This window comes from Trichomycterus rosablanca, chromosome 16 (assembly GCF_030014385.1).
Source record: "Trichomycterus rosablanca isolate fTriRos1 chromosome 16, fTriRos1.hap1, whole genome shotgun sequence".
Lineage (NCBI taxonomy): Eukaryota > Metazoa > Chordata > Actinopteri > Siluriformes > Trichomycteridae > Trichomycterus > Trichomycterus rosablanca.
Genome location: NC_086003.1, coordinates 72,074 through 93,162, shown reverse-complemented (window position 1 = coordinate 93,162; position 21,089 = coordinate 72,074). Strand labels below are relative to the sequence as shown.

General features: G+C 44.2%; 1 protein-coding gene across 2 annotated transcripts; it reads left to right on the top strand.

The window, feature by feature from the left end:
- The first annotated feature begins 251 nt into the window (after positions 1–251).
- Positions 252–17,818, top strand: larp1 (La ribonucleoprotein 1, translational regulator). Of its 2 annotated transcripts, XM_063011029.1 has the most exons (19): positions 252–747; positions 4,668–4,729; positions 4,840–4,905; positions 5,095–5,242; positions 5,327–5,461; positions 5,987–6,136; positions 6,445–6,604; positions 6,827–6,971; positions 7,070–7,253; positions 7,345–7,496; positions 10,613–10,966; positions 12,557–12,680; positions 12,853–13,058; positions 13,417–13,523; positions 13,660–13,817; positions 14,948–15,092; positions 15,220–15,329; positions 15,830–15,957; positions 16,116–17,818. In XM_063011029.1, the coding sequence occupies exons 1-19, from the start codon at positions 474–476 to the stop codon at positions 16,245–16,247; spliced, it is 2,940 nt and encodes a 979-aa protein (XP_062867099.1). In that variant the 5' UTR covers positions 252–473; the 3' UTR covers positions 16,248–17,818. The 2 variants fall into 2 exon arrangements, with proteins under 2 accessions (XP_062867099.1, XP_062867098.1); XM_063011028.1 differs by having other exon boundaries at positions 5,095–5,461.
- The last annotated feature ends 3,271 nt before the right edge of the window (positions 17,819–21,089 follow it).

The window sequence follows — 21,089 nt, the reverse complement described above, 5'->3', positions numbered from 1 at the left end:
CCAAAATTTTTTACAGGAACAAAATGATGAAACAACACTCCAGAGCCGCAGCAGCACCTTTAACATCCCTGTATATAAATGAGTGAATGAATGAATGAATGTACTTAGTAAACAGGTTGTGCTGTTGGACCCCTGAGCTACACGTACTTCCAAAGGGGTTAAAAAAACAAGTGTTGTGACGTCAGCGCGTCGGCTCTGCGTGGCGTGCGCGCTCCCCTGACTACAAGCGCGTACGTGCGCGCCCCCGTCTGTCGCGTGGTGTTCTCCCATGTTGAGATAATTCGGTGTGTTCGGGTGGAGGATTTTCAATAATCCGGTTAGAATCGGACCCGGTTCTGTTCGGTTCTGTTCGGTGAGGAGTCGGAGCGGAGAGAGGAGCGCACTCAGGGGAGAAAGCGCTCGGTACTGCGGCTGGTTGCTGTTTGATCAGGCGCTGGTGAGCTGTAGAGCAGATCGGGCTGAGTACAGCAGACATGGCCACTCAGGTGGAGACTCTGCTGCCCAGTAATGCCCTCCTGCACCCGGAGGATCCGGACAATCCTGCCGCCCTGGAGCAGCCGGGACCCGAGGCAGAACCGGAGCCCGAGCCGGGCGGTGAGGAGAGCAAGCAGCAGCAGGAGAAGGAGAACGTGGAGAGCGCGCAGGACGGGAGGAAGAAAGAGCTGAAGGAGGCGCCTCCACCCAGAGTTAATCCCTGGACCAAGAAGCTGAACGCGGTCAGCATGAACGGACAGAACCCGCCGCCAGGTGAGTGAGCCCTGGAAGCCGGTGCTGCTCCCGCTGTGGTTCGGTGGAGCCTTTCTGTGCGGGTTGTGCACACTTTGGAAGCGGTGATGGTGCAGATGTGTGGTGTAGGCCAGCTGTCATAGATCAGTCCTAACAGCCATGCTAATGCTAATGCTAACGCTATAAACCCTCTGCCCACATGGCTGATCATGCTGCTCTGAGTGTGGGCTGCAGTTATAGCATTAAAGCTCGCTCTACCGCGGACAGTGTGCAGTGATACTGAAATGTATTCACTACACTGTAATGTGTGTCTAACCTCCACTTGATTTTGATTTGTAATCGTTATGAAGCCAGAATTAACCACAGATTCATCACAAACTGAGAGGTCAAACCCAGTGTGTGTGTAGATGTTTTTACTGCTGTGCATCTTATTAATAACTAAACACTCAGGAAAAACTGTAGTGTTACAGGGGCAATAACATTTCTAATAAATGTACTTAATTATTATTATTAATAACTTTCACAGTACCTAAAAACAGACTACTGTACATTAAATACAGTAGTGCATCTACAATAACACATCGGATCAGATATTAATAGATAAGAATGCAGAATACTGAATGAATATAAATGAATATAAAGAGAATGTGAACAGTATAAAACATGGTACTCAGTGTTATTTGGTGGTTTATTTACTAGGTGGGTTCACACTTATTGAACACGTCAGACAAATCACACAGACCTCCAACAAACATTCAACTATAAACAAATAGAAAATACAGACAATAACAGAATAATAAGAATAAATTCCGAATGCATTTACTTTTAAGCAGTGATATATTCTCATATTCCTCATATCAGCTGAATTTTATTCAGATTTAATTATTAAACACTCACACTCACTCACATGTTGGTTTATTTTGGCTTTGCAGTCTGAACTCTGTTACTGACTGTATAAACATTAACATTTATTTATCTGAGCACAATATTTTAATCAGATTCTGATTTATTAAGACTGTTTACTGTGAATTGAATAGCTTATTATCAGTAATAGTTGGTTAGTATTGTTGGTAAATCTCAGATTTAAAACAGTATTTTTATTTATTTTAGACTCTATATTGGAGTTTGTCTCAGCATGAATTTTATTAAAGCAAAATATTTATTTTTAAGTCAGAAGAATCAGAATACAGAAAGTTTAATCTTATTTGCATCTGAATGTGTTTTCATGATAGTCATTATTAACTCAGACTGTATAAACATTCATATAGTAATAAAATTAATGAGATAAATAATTAAAGAAAATCTCAGTGTTAAAAGTTAAATATCCACTAAAGATTGTTCTTTTAACCTTCATTTGCATATTGCAAGTCATTCCTGACATCTCTGTTACAAATAATAACTTTACAAACCACAGAGACATTATATAAATGTGAAATATATATTAATGGATTTATGTAGTTATTATTTAATACTTTTATTACATCCTTCAGCTCATCTGTTATAAGAAACCAACCAACATTCTGCATATTTGTCCTATTGTGAGTCAGTATTGATTAAAATATTTAGTTTATTAATGTTATATGTAAATGTTTATATAAATAAATAGTTACTCAATTTAAATCTAAATAAAATAGAACCAGCTTACAGATTGTAGCTATCAGTTAATGATGTAACACGTCGTTTTTGTTATATTTATCTGATAGAAAATGTCATATTTTAATCTCGATATTAGGTTTATTTGAACAAATATGAGTAAAAACATAAATTGTCGTTTTTGTCTGGACTTTGTGATATTTTAAAGTTACAAGGTTAATTAGCTGTAGCCTGAATTACCTCAGAGATGCTAACTGTTATGCTAAGCTACGCTAACTAAGTTCTCTCAGGCCTTTATGCTGCTATGCGTGCTAACAATAGCATCGGGCCTACAGGCTAACATATGGTAAACATGCTAACGTCTCGCTAAACTACGCACCTACATGCTCATCATCACGTTTCAGTTAGATTTTATGATGTCGTTTTATTTTTATTGTTTTAATATTTTATATTTGTGTTTGACATCGATTAAAAACGTTTCTTTTTCTTGTCAGCTCGCGTTTGTGATGTAAAGTACCCGGATGAGCTCCACGTGTTGGCGTGTGTGGCTGATTTATGACTATTTATTATAAAAATGCTTTTTCTCACACACAACCAAACGTTTTTAGTCGGATTGAGAATTATATACAGATCAAATCATAAATGAGCAGTTAAAGTGTGTCTGATTGGTTAGTAATGCTATCTAGTTAGCTCGTGGCTAACCAAACACGTTTGTATGTATCAGGTTTTATAGTTTTATATTGTTTATATTTGTATATTTAATGTATATTTAATACGTTAAGCGTCTATGTGTGTATAATATAACATCTGATCACAGTTAAAGGCTGTAATGTGAATGCATGAGCGACAACGTGGTTTAAAAGCATGTGATTGAGCAACAATCCAACAGACACTAAACTGCTTACTGTGTGTGTGTGTGTGTGTGTGTGTGTGTGAGAGAGAGAATGAAACTGCTGAAAGTGACTAAGTGATTGTGCAGGTATTATTGGTGCCACTCGAACATGCAACCGTGTGATTATAAGACTGTTAATTTAAAAAGAGGTGAAACAGATTTGCATGTTTTGTGTGGTTTGCTTTGATCTAAATAAATGTTGCTTAATTGAGGGTATTTTGATCAGATCTGATTGATTAAGATTAGACTGAATCAGATCATTCAGGTGTTTGGATTATTAGTGTAATCTGAGCATGAAAACACTGGTTGGTGGACGTTCCTCAACATGGCTGCATGTCTGTACTGTGTAATCTGATGTTACAGGCTGTGTGATGGTGGGAATGTGTTTGTGTTTACCTGATCTCATGCTGCCCTTATAATGCTGGAATTTTTGTATCTGGATGAGCAATGAAACACTAAAGAACAACTTTTAATTTACCAATTAACCTCAAACCTGCCCATGGATTGGTTCAGGAGAGGTGTGGAGTTGGGCTGAGTTCTGTTTTAATGAAGGGGACGAGCGTTTCGGTGGTTTTTCTGTAATGTCATTTATTTTCTGCAAACAGTCGAGATAACGATTGTTTACCATGTTTAAATATGTTTAAACAGACATTTACGAAGCTTAAACAATCGTTTTAAAATGACGCTATATTTACTTTATCAGTTTATGACAAAAAGCCAGAGAGAACGGGACCAGTGACATCACTGTGTCTGCATCACATGACTACAGTTTTTGCACTGATGGATCGTCTGGTTTATTCAACTGCTTTAATTCTGGGGAGTCACGCCAGAGACCAGTGATGTCATCGGCCCAGTTTTCTAGTAAAGGTTTGGAAGAGAAGAGTGTCAGGACGAGGAGATCAGAGTCCAAGTGTCACCTCAGTTGTAGTCTCGGCCCTCGCTGGGGTTCGGGTGAAGTTGAAGGTTCCTCACTATCTCCTCCTGTGCAGACGGCACACGGTAGCGGCCAGATCAGAAAACGCCCCATCGGGCCGGTCTGTACCCACTCAGATAGGAGAAGGGCGGCGGCTCCCGCAGGCACAGAACACAATTCGGCGTGTTTGAGGGAGGGAGGGTCACACGGGGTCGATTCCCGCTGCCGCTGGTTTATTTTCTGTTCTGTATGTAGTTTCACGTTTCCAGTGTCGATTTGTCTTGGTGATGTTTGTTATTGTAATGACTGCTCAGGGGTCCTGGTTCTGTGCTCTTTACACCAAGGTTCTGTGAGTTACAGTTGTGAAAGCTTTACCTTGTAGAGTTGTCGTTGGGTCACAGAGGTGCTCATTCAGACGAGCAGTGATTTTTTGGGGGTGTCTGTTCTGTTATTGATGCCCTCTGGTTGGGTCTTGGAACTCGGAGGTTTGTGCCGTGGGTGGAGGATCTTCTCACTCTAATCGTTTTGGTGTTTGTGTTTCAGAACAAACGGCTCCAGCGAAGGTGGTGAGAGCAGGAAACCCTCGACCCCGGAGAGGAGCAAAGGTACCACTTATATTCACCCGCACACACACACACACACACGATTCTTCAGGGTGGCTGATGTGGAACATGTTGATGTGATGCATCGTGTGTGTGTGTGTGTGTTCCTGTAGGTCGGTGATTTTGGTGATGCCACCAACTGGCCGACACCTGGAGAAATCGCCACCAAGGAGGTGCAGGTGAGTTTATTACATCACATCAACATTTAGGATACGATCAGATCATTTTTACATACTGGGTCACATGTGGTTCTGTCCAAAAGTTTGTGAACCAAATACCTTGAGCTTTGCGGCCCCATTCAGCCGTGTGAGAGTAAGAGCGGTTCTGAGGGGTTCCTGTAGGTTCTGACGTTACGTTGGTGTGTTCAGGTGGGTAAGAAGGTGATGGTGAAGAGAGAGAGTAAGGAGAAGAGGGAGAGCGAGGAGAGCAAGGAGAACCAAAAGGCCAAATCTGATGATTCAGGAGAGGAGAAGAACGGAGAGGAGGACTCTCAGAAGAACTCTCAGCGCAGGAGAGGTGAGGATATTAATCCAGCGGAGATGTTGAGATGTTTCGACCCGAGCAGGTCCAGATATTCATCAGCGATTCCGTACGTTACAGGAAACAAGCACCGCTGGGTTCCTCTGATGATCGAGGTGAAGTCTGAGGGACCTCGAGAACGTTCGGCCTCCAGGAACAACGCCCGGCAGGGAGAGACGTCCAGGGCTCACCACAACACCAGGAACGACCTCAGAGGTATGACATCACAACCCAGGCTGAATCAGGAGAGCGTTTAGACGTAGCCGGCTCTCCTCTGTGATGTGTTCTAGTGCTGCACCACTTCGACTCGCCACTCTACTTCTCCCTGGTATCTTGGTATCTTTATCACGTCATATCCAGTTCCCTAATGGAACTTTTCTTTGCTGCTGCAGTCCCCCTTTCTGACTGAGGAGGGCAGCATGCAATCACGCCCTATATCTGCTACTGTGCAGCCCGTAGAGGGCACTTCAGCAATTATGAACCAGTTCGACCTTCTGTTCCTCAGGCACAGCCAGTCGTCTGAGTGTTCCGGTCAACAACACAGCAAATTTCCCTCCCAATTTAGTCATATCTGATTCCCTGATGGTATTTCACCTGTACTACCTCCTCAGACACGTATGCAGCACCGACCGCTTCTTTTCACTTACACCAGGTTTATACGGAGATCTGTATCGCGCACTGAGAGTCAATTATCTGTGTGTGTGTGTGTGTGTGTGTGTGTGTGTGTGTGTGTGTGCGCAGACTGGCACAGCGGCAAGTACGAGCGAGAGTTCCGAGACGACCACGACGAGGTCTCGAGCGTGAAGAGTGACGGCGCTCCGTTCCGCGGAGGATTCAGAGGTAGAGGACGAGGACGCGGCCGAGGAAGAGGACGAGGTAGAGGAGGAAGAGGTTTGTACTACAGGGGCACACTTGAATCCCTCATTGTCGATAATACAGCTGGTCTGATCTGGTCCTGGGGACAAATCTCAGGTGTGCTATCAGCCGGTCGGGCAGCTACACGGACACACGACTGGCTGTGTGTCTGTAAGTGGAGAGAGAACGGTGTAAGTGCGCCCTCTGCTGACCAGTCGAGGATGGTAGTGTGTGGCTCTGGTTATAATTCCGTCTGTGAAACGGAAGGTAAAGGAAGGTTCAGCAACACCTATATCACCCCTCCACGCTCTGTTAGTGTAACACCGGTGTTCCTCTGCCTGCAGGTCATTACGATTACCAGTACGGACATAAGTTCGAGGGGAAGGACGGCGCGTGCGATTCTAAATACTCCAGCACGGTGACCTATTACTACGACAGCATGAGCAGCAGCGAACTCTACAGCGTGGATCAGGATCTGCTGAAGGAGTACATCAAGAGACAGATGTGAATAGAAATTACGGACGAATTATCAATAGAATTATGAGCGAGGGTCTCTGTGCAGCGCCGCCGATCGGCCAGCAGAGGGGGTCATTGCTGCCGTTATGAGGAATCCCCTCCGCCGGGATGACCCCCTCTGCTGGCCGATCGGCGGCGCTGCACAGAGACGAGTTAATAAAGGATTTAATAACGCTCGGGTGTGTGTGTGTGTGTGTGTGTGTGTCGTAGCGAGTATTACTTCAGCGTGGGGAACCTGCAGCGTGATATATTCCTGAGGAGGAAGATGGACGAGTTTGGCTTCCTGCCCGTGGCGCTTATCGCCAGCTTCCACCGCGTGCAGGCCCTCACCACCGACATCAACCTCATCCTGGAGGTAACGTCGTTACCCTGACACACCTACCGATTACCGAGACCTGTGTAGTCGGGCTGTAACTTCACACGCTCGTGTGTGTGTGTGTGTGTGTGTTTCAGGCTCTGAAGGACAGTAATGAGGTGGAGATCCTGAACATGAAGATCAGGTGTAAGGAGGAACCGGAGAAGTGGCCTCTTCCTGGATTGACGGTTCCTGAACACACACACACCGATTTCTCGCAGCTCATCAACTGTCCCGAGTTTATCCCTCGCACCGGCGCCGACGGCCACCCCCCCGGGACAGGTACGCCTTACACGCCAGGTGAGATCTGCCCGAATTCTACAGCACTGTGTGTCCGGGTCGGTCAATATTGTGTGTGTGTGTGTTTGAGCAGGTTCTTCCCGGACCCTGCTGGAGCAGAAGCAGGATGAAGTCTCCAACCTGAAGACGATGCCCAAGGGTTTATCGGCCAGTCTGCCTGACCTGGACTCGGAGTGCTGGATCGAAGTGAAGAAACGCCCTCGTCCCTCCCCCGCCCGCCCCAAGGTACACACACACACACACACACACACTACACTCATGATACACACGCACACTATAGTAAACACTTACACACACTGCACTAATCACACACACTACACTCATGATACACACACACTACACTAATCATTTTCACACACTGCACTGATCACACACACACACACACACTACACTCATGATACACACTACACACACACTACACTCATGATATACACACACACACACACACACACTACACTCATGATACACACACTACACACACACACACACACACTACACTCATGATATACACACACACACACTACACTCATGATATACACACTACACACACACACACACTACACTCATGATATACACACACACACACACTACACTCATGATATACACACACACACACACACACACTACACTCATGATACACACACTACACACACACACACACACACTACACTCATGATATACACACACACACACACACACACACACACACTACACTCATGATACACACACTACACACACACACACACTACACTCATGATATACACACACACACACACTACACTCATGATACACACACACTACACTAATCATTTTCACACACTGCACTGATCACACACACACACACACTACACTCATGATACACACTACACACACACTACACTCATGATATACACACACACACACACACACTACACTCATGATACACACACTACACACACACACACACACACACACACTACACTCATGATATACACACACACACACACACACTACACTCATGATACACACACTACACACACACACACTACACTCATGATATACACACACACACACACACTACACTCATGATACACACACACACACACTACACTCATGATATACACACACACACACACTACACTCATGATACACACACACACACACTACACTCATGATATACACACACACACACACACACTACACTCATGATACACACACTACACACACACACACACACACTACACTCATGATACACACACTACACACACACACACACTACACTCATGATATACACACACACACACACACTACACTCATGATACACACACTACACACACACACACACACACTACACTCATGATATACACACACACACACACACACACTACACTCATGATACACACACTACACACACACACACACTACACTCATGATATACACACACACACACACACACACACACTACACTCATGATATACACACACACACACACTACACTCATGATACACACACTACACACACACACACACTACACTCATGATATACACACACACACACACACACACACTACACTCATGATACACACACTACACACACACACACACTACACTCATGATATACACACACACACTACACTCATGATACACACACACACTACACTAATCATTTTCACACACTGCACTGATCACACACACACACACACACACACTACACTCATGATACACACACTACACACACACACACACTACACTCATGATATACACACACACACACACACACACACTACACTCATGATACACACACACACTACACTAATCATTTTCACACACTGCACTGATCACACACACACACACACACACACTACACTCATGATACACACACTACACACACACACACTACACTCATGATATACACACACACACACACACTACACTCATGATACACACACACACACACTACACTCATGATATACACACACACACACACTACACTCATGATACACACACACACACACTACACTCATGATATACACACACACACACACTACACTCATGATACACACACTACACACACACACACACACACACTACACTCATGATACACACACTACACACACACACACACTACACTCATGATATACACACACACACACACACACACTACACTCATGATACACACACTACACACACACACACACACACACACACTACACTCATGATATACACACACACACACACACACACACACTACACTCATGATACACACACTACACACACACACACACTACACTCATGATATACACACACACACACACACACACACACTACACTCATGATATACACACACACACACACACACTACACTCATGATACACACACTACACACACACACACACTACACTCATGATATACACACACACACACACACACACACTACACTCATGATACACACACTACACACACACACACACTACACTCATGATATACACACACACACACACACACACACAACACTCATGATACACACACACACTACACTAATCATTTTCACACACTGCACTGATCACACACACACACACACACACTACACTCATGATACACACACTACACACACACACACACTACACTCATGATATACACACACACACACACACACACACTACACTCATGATACACACACACACACACACTACACTAATCATTTTCACACACTGCACTGATCACACACACACACACACACACACACACACACACACAACACTCATGATACACACACACACTACACTCATGATACACACACACACTACACTAATCATTTTCACACACTGCACTGATCACACACACACACACACACACTACACTCATGATACACACACTACACACACACACACACTACACTCATGATACACACACTACACACACACACACACTACACTCATGATATACACACACACACACACACACACACACAACACTCATGATACACACACACACTACACTAATCATTTTCACACACTGCACTGATCACACACACACACACACACACTACACTCATGATACACACACTACACACACACACACACACTACACTCATGATATACACACACACACACACACACACACACAACACTCATGATACACACACACACTACACTCATGATACACACACTACACACACACACACACACTACACTCATGATATACACACACACACACACACACACACTACACTCATGATACACACACACACACACACACACTACACTAATCATTTTCACACACTGCACTGATCACACACACACACACACACACACACTACTCTAATGACCCCCCCCCCCCCCCCCCCCCCCCGTGTGCTCTCAGAAGCTGGAGGAAATTCGGACCGCCCTGATCCCGGGGAATCCGGACGAACCCGAGGAGCTGGACTTCCTGTTCGACGAGGAGATGGAGGCCATGGACGGGAGGAAGAACACCTTCACCGAGTGGTCGGACGAGGAGTCGGACGGAGAGATCGACGACATAGACCTCAACAAGATCCTGATCGTGACCCAGACCCCGCCGTACCTGCGCAAGCACCCGGGCGGAGACCGAACCGGCAACCACGTGTCCCGCTCCAAACTCACCAACGAGCTGGTGAAGGTCATTAACGACGGGCTCTTCTACTACGAGCAGGACCTGTGGCACGATTCGTACGAGCCCGAGTACGCCACCATCAAGGTAATCGTAGTATGGTTCACGTACGTCTCTGTGCCTATATAATTAGGATGGAAAACACCTGTAACACTTCGGGTTTCCTCACAGCCTAAGTGGGATTAAATGAAGTGCAAAATCAGCATCTCAAAGCTGGTGGACAGAAGAGAAACAAAGCTTGCTTGACTGTGGACAGTGGTGTCCATGTTCCAGCAGCTTCAGGTTCTGCACTATGTAGGTGGTACCATGTTGTTGTGTTATACGCTGTATCCGGGCTTCTCTACCTGTGTGATGGGGTGCACGAATTGTTGGTCACCACGGTAACATCAAGGATGGATAATTTCTCCGCATGACCACGCCCACTTTGGAGTTCCTGATTGTGTGTGGATACAAGAGGAACCTTCACTGGTTCACACCAGAACGTAGAGGTGTGTGTGTGTGTGTGTGTGTGTGTGTGTGTGTGTGTGTGTGTGTGTGTGTGTGTGTTCTGGATGAGACAGGACTCTGTTGTTTTGGTTTTGTGTTAGTGTGTATTGTGTTGAGTGCTGATGGGCGGGGCAGTGTGTGTGTGTGTGAGAATAAATACCCCCCTGTGGGGCGGTCCTGTTCCCCTGGGTGAAGCTGAATTTGGGGCAGAATGGACACACACACGCCTGAGGTGAGAGAATGTTGTGTAATAGAAATGATTATAGAATTTGAAGTAGGGATGTAGTAGGGCCGATCGAGGCATTTTTTAACTGATCGATATCGGCTTTACTAAACCCGATCGTAATCCCGATATTTTGTTTTACGTCAGCATGGCCGCTGTGTGGAAATACTTTAAATTGGGAAGTGAAACAAGTCCAGCAGTGAAGTGTAACGTCTGTAATGTGAGCGTTTCACGAGGCGGTGGGAGTAGAAACGTCCATCAAACCATCGTCACAATACAAGCACTTTAAGAACTGACTTTCCTTCATAACAAAAGAGCCTGTCCATTTTATTTTGGTATTCAGGTTTTACTGTAATGCTTTTAAGTAACTTTTTTTCTTATATTCAAGTGAAGCTGCTTCACAGATTTCTGTTCATGTTTAGTGCATCACTGCATTAAACATTTTTTTTCTTCGAATGTAAAGTTTAAAGTAAAACTGTAATTATCTCACTCATTTTGATTGATTTTGTGAAAATAAAAAAACATTAAGCCAATAGTTTGGATGCAGCATTTTTCCCTTCAGCACTGCAGAGCTATTCAGGTGTTAAACATGTACACTGGATTAATGTGAATAACTGTAATGTACTGAAGTGTGCACCGTGTGATCAGTATTATCTAGTTCTTATCTAGACAATATCTGGAAAATACAAGTATCGGTTTGAGACTCGGTATCGGATCGGGATCAAAATTAACAATCGGTATCGGGAACAAAAACGTGATCGGGACATCCCTAGTTTGAAGTGGGGGCTGTTACGCTCCTCACCACAGCGCCTGCGTGTTACACAGGAAACGGCTCACTTCACACTCCGTACATTAGGGTAGGGCCTTAAGTAAAGGGTTTAATAGGGTGCAGTTGCTCGTCTGTAGGTTCGAACCCACCGTCGTGAGTCTCACACCCCTCTAAAGGTGACGTTTGTATTTGTGTGCAGCAAGAGGTGGAGAACTTTAAGAAGGTGCACCTGATCAGCCGTGAGCAGTTCGACTGTCTGACCCCTGAACCCCCCATCGACCCCAACCAGGAGGTCCCGCCCTGCCCGCCACGCCCACAAAACAGTAAGTGTCACCGTCACCACAACCTGCACCCTGCGTGTCCTGATAATACATACAGCGGTGTGTATAGAGGCTGAGTGTGTGTGTGTGTGTGTGTGTGTGTGTGTGTGTGTGTGTGTGTGTGTGTGTGTGTGTGTGTGTGTGTGTGTGTGTGTGTGTGTGTGTGTGTGTGTAGTTCCTACAGATGATCTGGCCAATAAGCTGTTCGGCGCCCCGGAGCGCTCAGCCGTGGCGCGCTCTCTACCCACCGCCGTGCCCGACTCGCCCGGATACGGAGCGCCGCACCCGCCCCACACGCCCCGCACCCCACGCTTCAAACACAACACACACACGCCTCGCTTCTACCCCGTCATCAAGGATGGACGACCTGTCGATGCCAAGGTACACACACACTCTCTCACACACACACACACACACACACACACACACTGTTTATCTAATATTGGATGTACCCAATTCCCCTGTGTGCCCTCTGCTGATCCAAAATCAGCATGTGGATCGTAACACCGACCAGCAGAGGATTCTTACCTAGAGTCTCGGCACGTACGGAGAGCCTCGCCGCTCTGTCTGTATTCAGACAGCAGGAGGCGCCGTTGTCATGTCTGACTGTGGTACATCACACTCTCCTCCTCATGTACAGTGTTGAGGAAGTGGTTTCTTCTGTGATGGTCTGAGATCTTAACGAGATGTTCCTGGAGGAACCGTGATGGTTACGGTGGTGTGTGTTTGTGTTCCTCAGACGCCCCGTAAGAGAAAGACGCGCCACAGCTCCAATCCACCGATGGAGTGCCACGTGGGCTGGGTGATGGACTCTCGGGAGCACCGGTCACGGACCGCCTCCGTCAGGTAATACACACACACACACCTACACACACCTACACACACCTACAACTGCAGACTGTCCTGCCATGCTGCCTCAAATGAAAACATTGGCGTGGGTGCCGCCCTGATTCAGTGTGTTTACTCCTCTCTGTGTGTTCAGCTCGAATGCCAGTCCGTCAGAGGGCACACCCGCACTGGGGAACATCGGCTGCACCCCTCAGTCTCTGCCCAAGTTCCAGCACCCCTCACACGAGCTGCTGAAGGAGAACGGCTTCACCCAACACGTCTACCACAAATACAGAAGACGCTGTCTCAACGGTACACGCACACACACACACTCCTCACACTCTCACACACACACACACACACACACACACACACACACTCCTCACACTCTCACACACACACACACACACACACACACACACTCCTCACACCCAACACGTCTACCACAAATACAGAAGACGCTGTCTCAACGGTACACGCACACACACACACACTCCTCACACTCTCTCACACACACACACACACACACACACACACACTCCTCACACTCTCACACACACACACACACACACACACACACACTCCTCACACCCAACACGTCTACCACAAATACAGAAGACGCTGTCTCAACGGTACACGCACACACACACACACTCCTCACACTCTCTCACACACACACACACACACACACACACTCCTCACACTCTCACACACACACACACACACACACACACACACACTCCTCACACCCAACACGTCTACCACAAATACAGAAGACGCTGTCTCAACGGTACACGCACACACACACACTCCTCACACTCTCACACACACACACACACACACACACACACTCCTCACACTCTCACACACACGCACACACACACACACTCCTCACACTCTCACACACACGCACACACACACACACTCCTCACACTCTCTCACACACACACACACACACACACACACACACACACACACACTCCTCACACTCTCTCACACACACACACACACACACACACACACTCCTCACACTCTCACACACGCACACACACACACACTCCTCACACTCTCACACACACGCACACGCACACACACACACACTCCTCACACTCTCACACACACGCACACACACACACACTCCTCACACTCTCTCACACACACACACACACACACACACACGCGCACACACACACACTCCTCACACTCTCTCACACACACACACACACACACACACACTCCTCACACTCTCACACACACGCACACACACACACACTCCTCACACTCTCACACACACGCACACACACACACACTCCTCACACTCTCACACACACACACACACACACACACACACACACACACACACACACTCCTCACACTCACACACACTAGTGAGTGTGTGTTATAGCTGTAGATTCTGATTGGTTGTTTCTCTGGTGTCTCAGAGAGGAAGCGGTTGGGGATTGGTCAGTCTCAGGAGATGAACACACTCTTCCGTTTCTGGTCGTTCTTCCTGCGTGATCACTTCAACAAGAAGATGTACGAGGAGTTCAGACAGCTGGGGGTGGAGGATGGCAAGGAGGGGTACAGGTACGATCACATGACCCTCAATCATCACTCCTCTAACACACTCACGAAACTCTTTAGAGTCTTTTAACTCTGTGTGTGTGTGTGTGTGTGTGTGTGTGTGTGTGTGTGTGTGTGTGTGTGCGTGCAGGTACGGGTTGGAGTGTTTGTTCCGTTATTACAGTTACGGACTGGAGAGAAAGTTCAGACCCGAGGTCTTCAAAGACTTCCAAGAGGAAACCGTCAGAGATTATGAAGCAGGTAATACACACACACACACACACACACACACACACACACACACACACACACACACACACACACACGCCTTACATACTGGGTGTTTGAAAATGTAATGTGTTAAAAATATATAGACTGCAGTTTGATTTCACATCAGCGATCACGATAAAGTGCAGATTCTTAAGGTGTCCATATAAATATGGAAAGGTGTGAATGTGTGGTGGAACAGTGGAGGTTCATTCAGACTGAAAAATTATTATAAAGCCCAAAGTTCCTCAGTCTTCTGTAGGACCTCCAGCAGGACGTTTAGGGACCCGGGGAAAGACGAAGGCGTGGTTGGTCTGATGGTTGGTCTGATGGTTGGTCTGATGGTTGGTCTGATGGTTGGTCATCACGTGATGATCACGGATGGACTAGTGAAGAGCAAACCAGCAAGAAAGACCAAAGAACCTTCTTCCTTCACTGTGAACTTCAGTGAACTGGAGTTTGTAGCTGATATTTTGTATGTTCTGGATCTTCAGGTCAGCTGTACGGTTTGGAGAAGTTCTGGGCCTTCCTGAAATACTCTAAAGCCAAGACTCTGGAGATCGACCCCAAACTGCAGGAGTACCTCAGCAGGTTCAGACGCCTGGAGGACTTCAGAGTGGACGTGAGTACAGACGACCTTCGGGTTTCTCCGTCTGTCTGAGTGATTAGTGGTTCTGAGGTGAATCGGAACCTCCAGCTCGTTTCCTTCTCCTAAAGTCTCTGTGCTGCGCCCTCTAGTGGCGAGAGGATCTAATAGCTGCTGTTTTTGTTTCCTCTCAGCCTCCCATGGACGAGGGGCGCAAACGCCACGCCTCCGGCGGTGAGGGGCGTCGCCGCTACCCCTCCCAGTCCTCCGGACGCAACGCCTTCGATTCCCAGCCCGGACCCAGTTCTGCTTCCAAACCAAACTAACCCAGTCCAGTCCACCTCTCTCTCTCTGCGGCGGCCCATTACCCATAATCCTCTGCTGCTTGGGCTTGACTTCACCCAAACATCATGCAAAAACTGAGCGGCGGCGGCGCCGAGGGAGAATCGATCCAGCTCTTCCGTTATTATTACATCATCATTCAGATGGAGAGAGGCGCTGCTGCGTTCCTCTCAGAACTTCCTTCATTTCTCGTGGTACCATAAGTATACGGACGCCGGATTCAGCCTGAGATGGAGCGGCTGAACGATGGGCGATGTGTTATTATTATTATTATTATTATTATTCAGTTTGTTTGAGGGATGAAGACGGAGAGGAGGATTTAATCCCTCACAGATCTTTCACCGTTTCCATCCTGATGAGGATGATGATGATGATGAAGATCCAGTTGCCTTATTATTCTGGTTTTCTGTCTCGTGCCACTGTGATCCCCGCCGCCATCGCCATGCCAACGTCGTCCTGACCCTCTCGACCGCGCTGTGGTCCAGCGTTTTCCTCTCGTCTTCCGTGTGATTGTGCTCTGTTCTGCTCGATCGTTTCCAGCGTCGTGCTTTTTCGTGGTCGATCGTTTACGGAACGAAGTTTCGTTACTCATCCGATTACTTGAAGATCGAGGAAAGGAAAAGCTGCAGCTGCTGGTGCTCATAGACCTCACAGCTCACATAATAAAGGGATTAAAACACACAACATTAAAACCTTTAAAACAGCTTCTGAGAAGCCACGCCCACTAGTGTTGGCACGACCGAGGGCCCCGGGTTCCGGCCAGCACGGGGCCCCGATGGAGACAGGCAGGAACCCTATCCTGGACTCTGCGTACATGCTGCCCTCCGATCAATCTACCCTCTGCAGTGCTGGGCGCGTGGCACAGACTAGCACAGGCCACGCCCCCCTGTGTTCTGATTGGTTAAGCTGAGGATTGTGTATTTGCCTTATATGTTTAATTATTTAGTTTTATCGTTCCTGCTATTTTAACCCTTTTAATTTTGCTGTATCGTAGCTTCGGTTGCGCGTGAGAGGAGAGAAACGTCGCTTTGGTCGATTACAGATGAAATGAGTTCAGTACTTCACCAGCTCCGGTAGGGAGCGCAGTGCATCAGGAGCCGTTTTCAATCATGGACTGAACGTCTGCTTTTCTTTAGCTTGTAAATTCTGAGTTTGTGAGGGTTGAAATTGGCGAGTGATGCAAAGTTTAAGCTGAAAGTGTCACATTTTAATTTCATTTAATTTTAACCAAAATGGATGAAATGTTTTTTGTTCTTTCTTTGATTTTTAAAGGAAAGATTAAAGTGGTGATCTGGTTATTAACAGCATTATTTCATTAAGCCATAGAATCAGAGCGGAGTTTATTTAAGTGTGTTTATAGTTCATTACTCTCCCGGGCTCGTGGAAATAAACAGAAATAAAAAGAATAAAAAATAAAAGAGGAAATGTAAAATAGTTGAATGTATGATATGATGAATCTTTCTGCTCTGTAGGCTGTGATTCGCTCTTAGTGTCCATTTATATAGTTCTGCTTTACCTTAATAAATACAAATAAAACCCCAAAAAACCTCAAACACCAACCGACTGTGTGTACGTTAATTAGTGTGTGTGTGTGTGTGTGTGTGTGTGTGTGTGTGTGTGTGTGTGTGTGTGTGTGTGTGTGTGTGTAATTACTGTGTGTGTGTACATTACTGGATGTGTGTAGTGTGTGTACGTTATTGTGTGTGTGTACATTAATTACTGTGTGTGTGTATAGTGTGTGTATGTTACTGTGTGTGTGTATATGTGTACATTACTGTGTGTATAGTGTGTGCAGTGGTGTATAGTAATGTAGTAATAATACTTTGTTACAGTACTTAAGTATTATTTTGAAGTATTTGTACTTTACTGGAGTATAAAAATTTTCGGCAACTTTCACTTTACGCCACTACATTTTGAAGGAATTGTGCACTTTTACTCTGTTACATTGGCTGTATGTAGATTCGTTACTCGTTACTACAGGATGAAGGTAAATGATGTGAGATGTGTGACGGACTGCAGCTGGTTTGGTGAATCTGCGCTTGTGAGTTAGATGGTGGTTAAACACATTAATGCGCATGCGCAAACGTTCTCTAAACGCTATCGGAGTTTTCTAAAAGTGCGTCGTTCAACCAAACACGCAAATATGGAGATTTCAGAAGTTCCAACACACTGATGTAAATTAACAATCATTAACAAAGTAAAGCTGCAGAATCAGCGGTTTATCATATTATTAGCATTAACATTGTTCAGATATCTACCTACCATTTTTACTGAGTACATTCGAACCACAAATAAAACGTTTCATAAATCATAAAACATTTGTTTGGAATTCATTGACTGCAAAACTCATGAAGACACGTCCATTATTTTTAAAAACTCACCTACGGACAAATATTTCCTCAGATCACTTCTGTATTAGACCAGAGGAGAGATTCATGGTGCTGAGGAACATGCAGCACATCTTTAACCCTTTAATCATCTCAACAAGAACTCAACTTATACAACTTATTATTCATGATTTTTCAGCTGTTAGAAATGGTGTTTTCTAAGTAAGAATACCAATGTTTTTTTTAGTTGAACACACGCCATTCAGTAAGTAAATAAAGCCCAAAAAAGATTATTTAAATACAGATTATTTTACTCAAATATTTTGATTTAAATTAATGGTAGAACAGATCATTAAAGGGATAAAAGTGCCACGTTTTGTTAAACTCTCCTGAGTTTTGCTTTAAATTAAATATGCCAAAATTATTTTTTGTTATTGAAATATACTACCCAAATAAAAAAATGGGACAGTATAGAAAATGTAAATAAAATAGATGCATCTTACATTTACATCGACTCACATTCTAAAACGTTGGAACAGGAACATTTAGGGTTAGTAATAAGTTAAAAAAACAACTAAATAATGTCATGATTTCAAACAGGTGATGTCAACAGTTGATTATGATCATGAATTGGCACAAATCATGTTCAGATGAAAGGAAGAAAACAGGTTAATTGTTTACAGGCTTAAAAGAACAATCTTTATATTTAAAATAAGCGCTTCCATTTATACTAGCATTTACTTTTACTTCTACTTTTAATACTTAAGTACATTTAATATCAAATTACTTTTTATACTTAAGTACATTAAACATCAGATACTTTTAGACTCTTACTCAAGTAATGTTCTAAAAGGTGACTTACTTCTATCAAAGTACATTTCTGGTAAGATACTTGTGCTTTTACTCAAGTCTGGCCTTCAGGTGAGTGTGTGTACATTACTGGATGTGTGTGTAGTGTGTGTGTACGTTACTGTGTGTGTGTACATTACTGTGTGTATGTAACTGTGTGTATAGTGTGTGTGTGCTTTACTTTCAAACAAATCCAGACGCCAAAAAGCAGAAAAACCCAATAAAATCACCAGACATTCCTCACCGATACACACACACACACACACACACACACACACACACACACACACACACACACACACACACACACACATGTATTTATTTATTTATGCTGCAGTAGTTGCGTGAAATATGTTTTTCGTGGTACAGGAATAATAATGAATGAATAAAGAAACTCTGCTCTGATGGTGGTTTATTATAATATGAACTTTATAAACGTATTTAATCATGAATTCTTATTTGGTCCAAAGCAGAGCGGTAGAGAGAACAGAGTGGCGACACTCCCATAGGGAACCGTTGGAAAGGGGGCGGGACATTTTTTCTGCCCAGCTTCCGGGTTGTGGAGCTCTGTATAGTTCCAAACATCCCATAGAGCCTCATTCATTTCCACTACTTATCAAACATTTTTAGCTGTATGTTGCTTTGTTTTAAAAAAATTATGAATTTAATGTCATTAATATACTTAATACTGTTATTGTTTAGCATTTGCTCAGCACTAAATGTTACATGTTTATCTTAATTAATAGGTATAACCCAATTTAGCTTAGTCAGTTAAGCTTAATTAATGACACACGAGTCTTTTCACCTAAAATGAGTTGATTAATCAAGATTCTTGTTACAGAAATGATCATAAAACATTAGAACCACAATAAATCATTATACTTTTACTTTCATACTTAAGTACATTTGAAGGTAAATTTAGTTTAGTACTTTAGTGGAGGTAAAGAGTATTTTTACTTTTACTACTACTTTTACTGGAGTAATATGTTACCTTGGATATCTCTACTTTAACTCAACTACATGGTTTGTCTACCTTGTCCACCACTTACATTAGACAAAATGAACTAGTGCATATTCATAATGAATTCATTAATGTATTACATGTAGGAATCAATTATTAATCACTCATGAAATAAGAGATGAATGAATGCTTTTTCATGTACCTGCACTATAATGTTTTTGGTACGGTAATGTGTTTATCAATCTGTTCATTCAGTGCAGGTAAACCTTATGAATCCAGCACATGACTTAGTGTTTAGCAAAAATGATTATTATTATGAATCCTCAGGAAAGTGAAGGGAGATTAGTTTATGCAAAAATCAAAACATAAAAAACTTTAATCTCTGTACTGTATATTGTCTCTACTACTTAAGGATATCGCATTATGTAATGTATGCTAATATAATGTACTGTGTGTTAACAAGAACGACCTATTAACAAGTCATTATAAACATCAATCTTCCACTTTATATACCAAATTGACATTAAAGCAGATGCAGTAAATGTAAACGCAGTTGAAAATACCCAGAAATTGTACAAATGTTTATTATTTACTGTTTAATATTTCACTCACTGCTGCCGGTCCCATTTGAGAACATGACAGCGCCGGGTTTGTTTGGAACTATTGGAGGGTTACATGAACCACGTGAC

What these genes read in the sequence shown, in the direction of transcription:
- larp1 (XM_063011028.1), top strand. Translation starts at nt 474, where the DNA reads ATGGCCACTCAGGTGGAGACTCTGCTGCCCAGTAATGCCCTCCTGCAC. An exon ending in ACATCAACCTCATCCTGGAG is followed by an intron (nt 6,972 to 7,069) that starts GTAACGTCGTTA and finishes TGTGTGTTTCAG; the next exon opens with GCTCTGAAGGACAGTAATGA. An exon ending in TCACGGACCGCCTCCGTCAG is followed by an intron (nt 13,524 to 13,659) that starts GTAATACACACA and finishes CTGTGTGTTCAG; the next exon opens with CTCGAATGCCAGTCCGTCAG.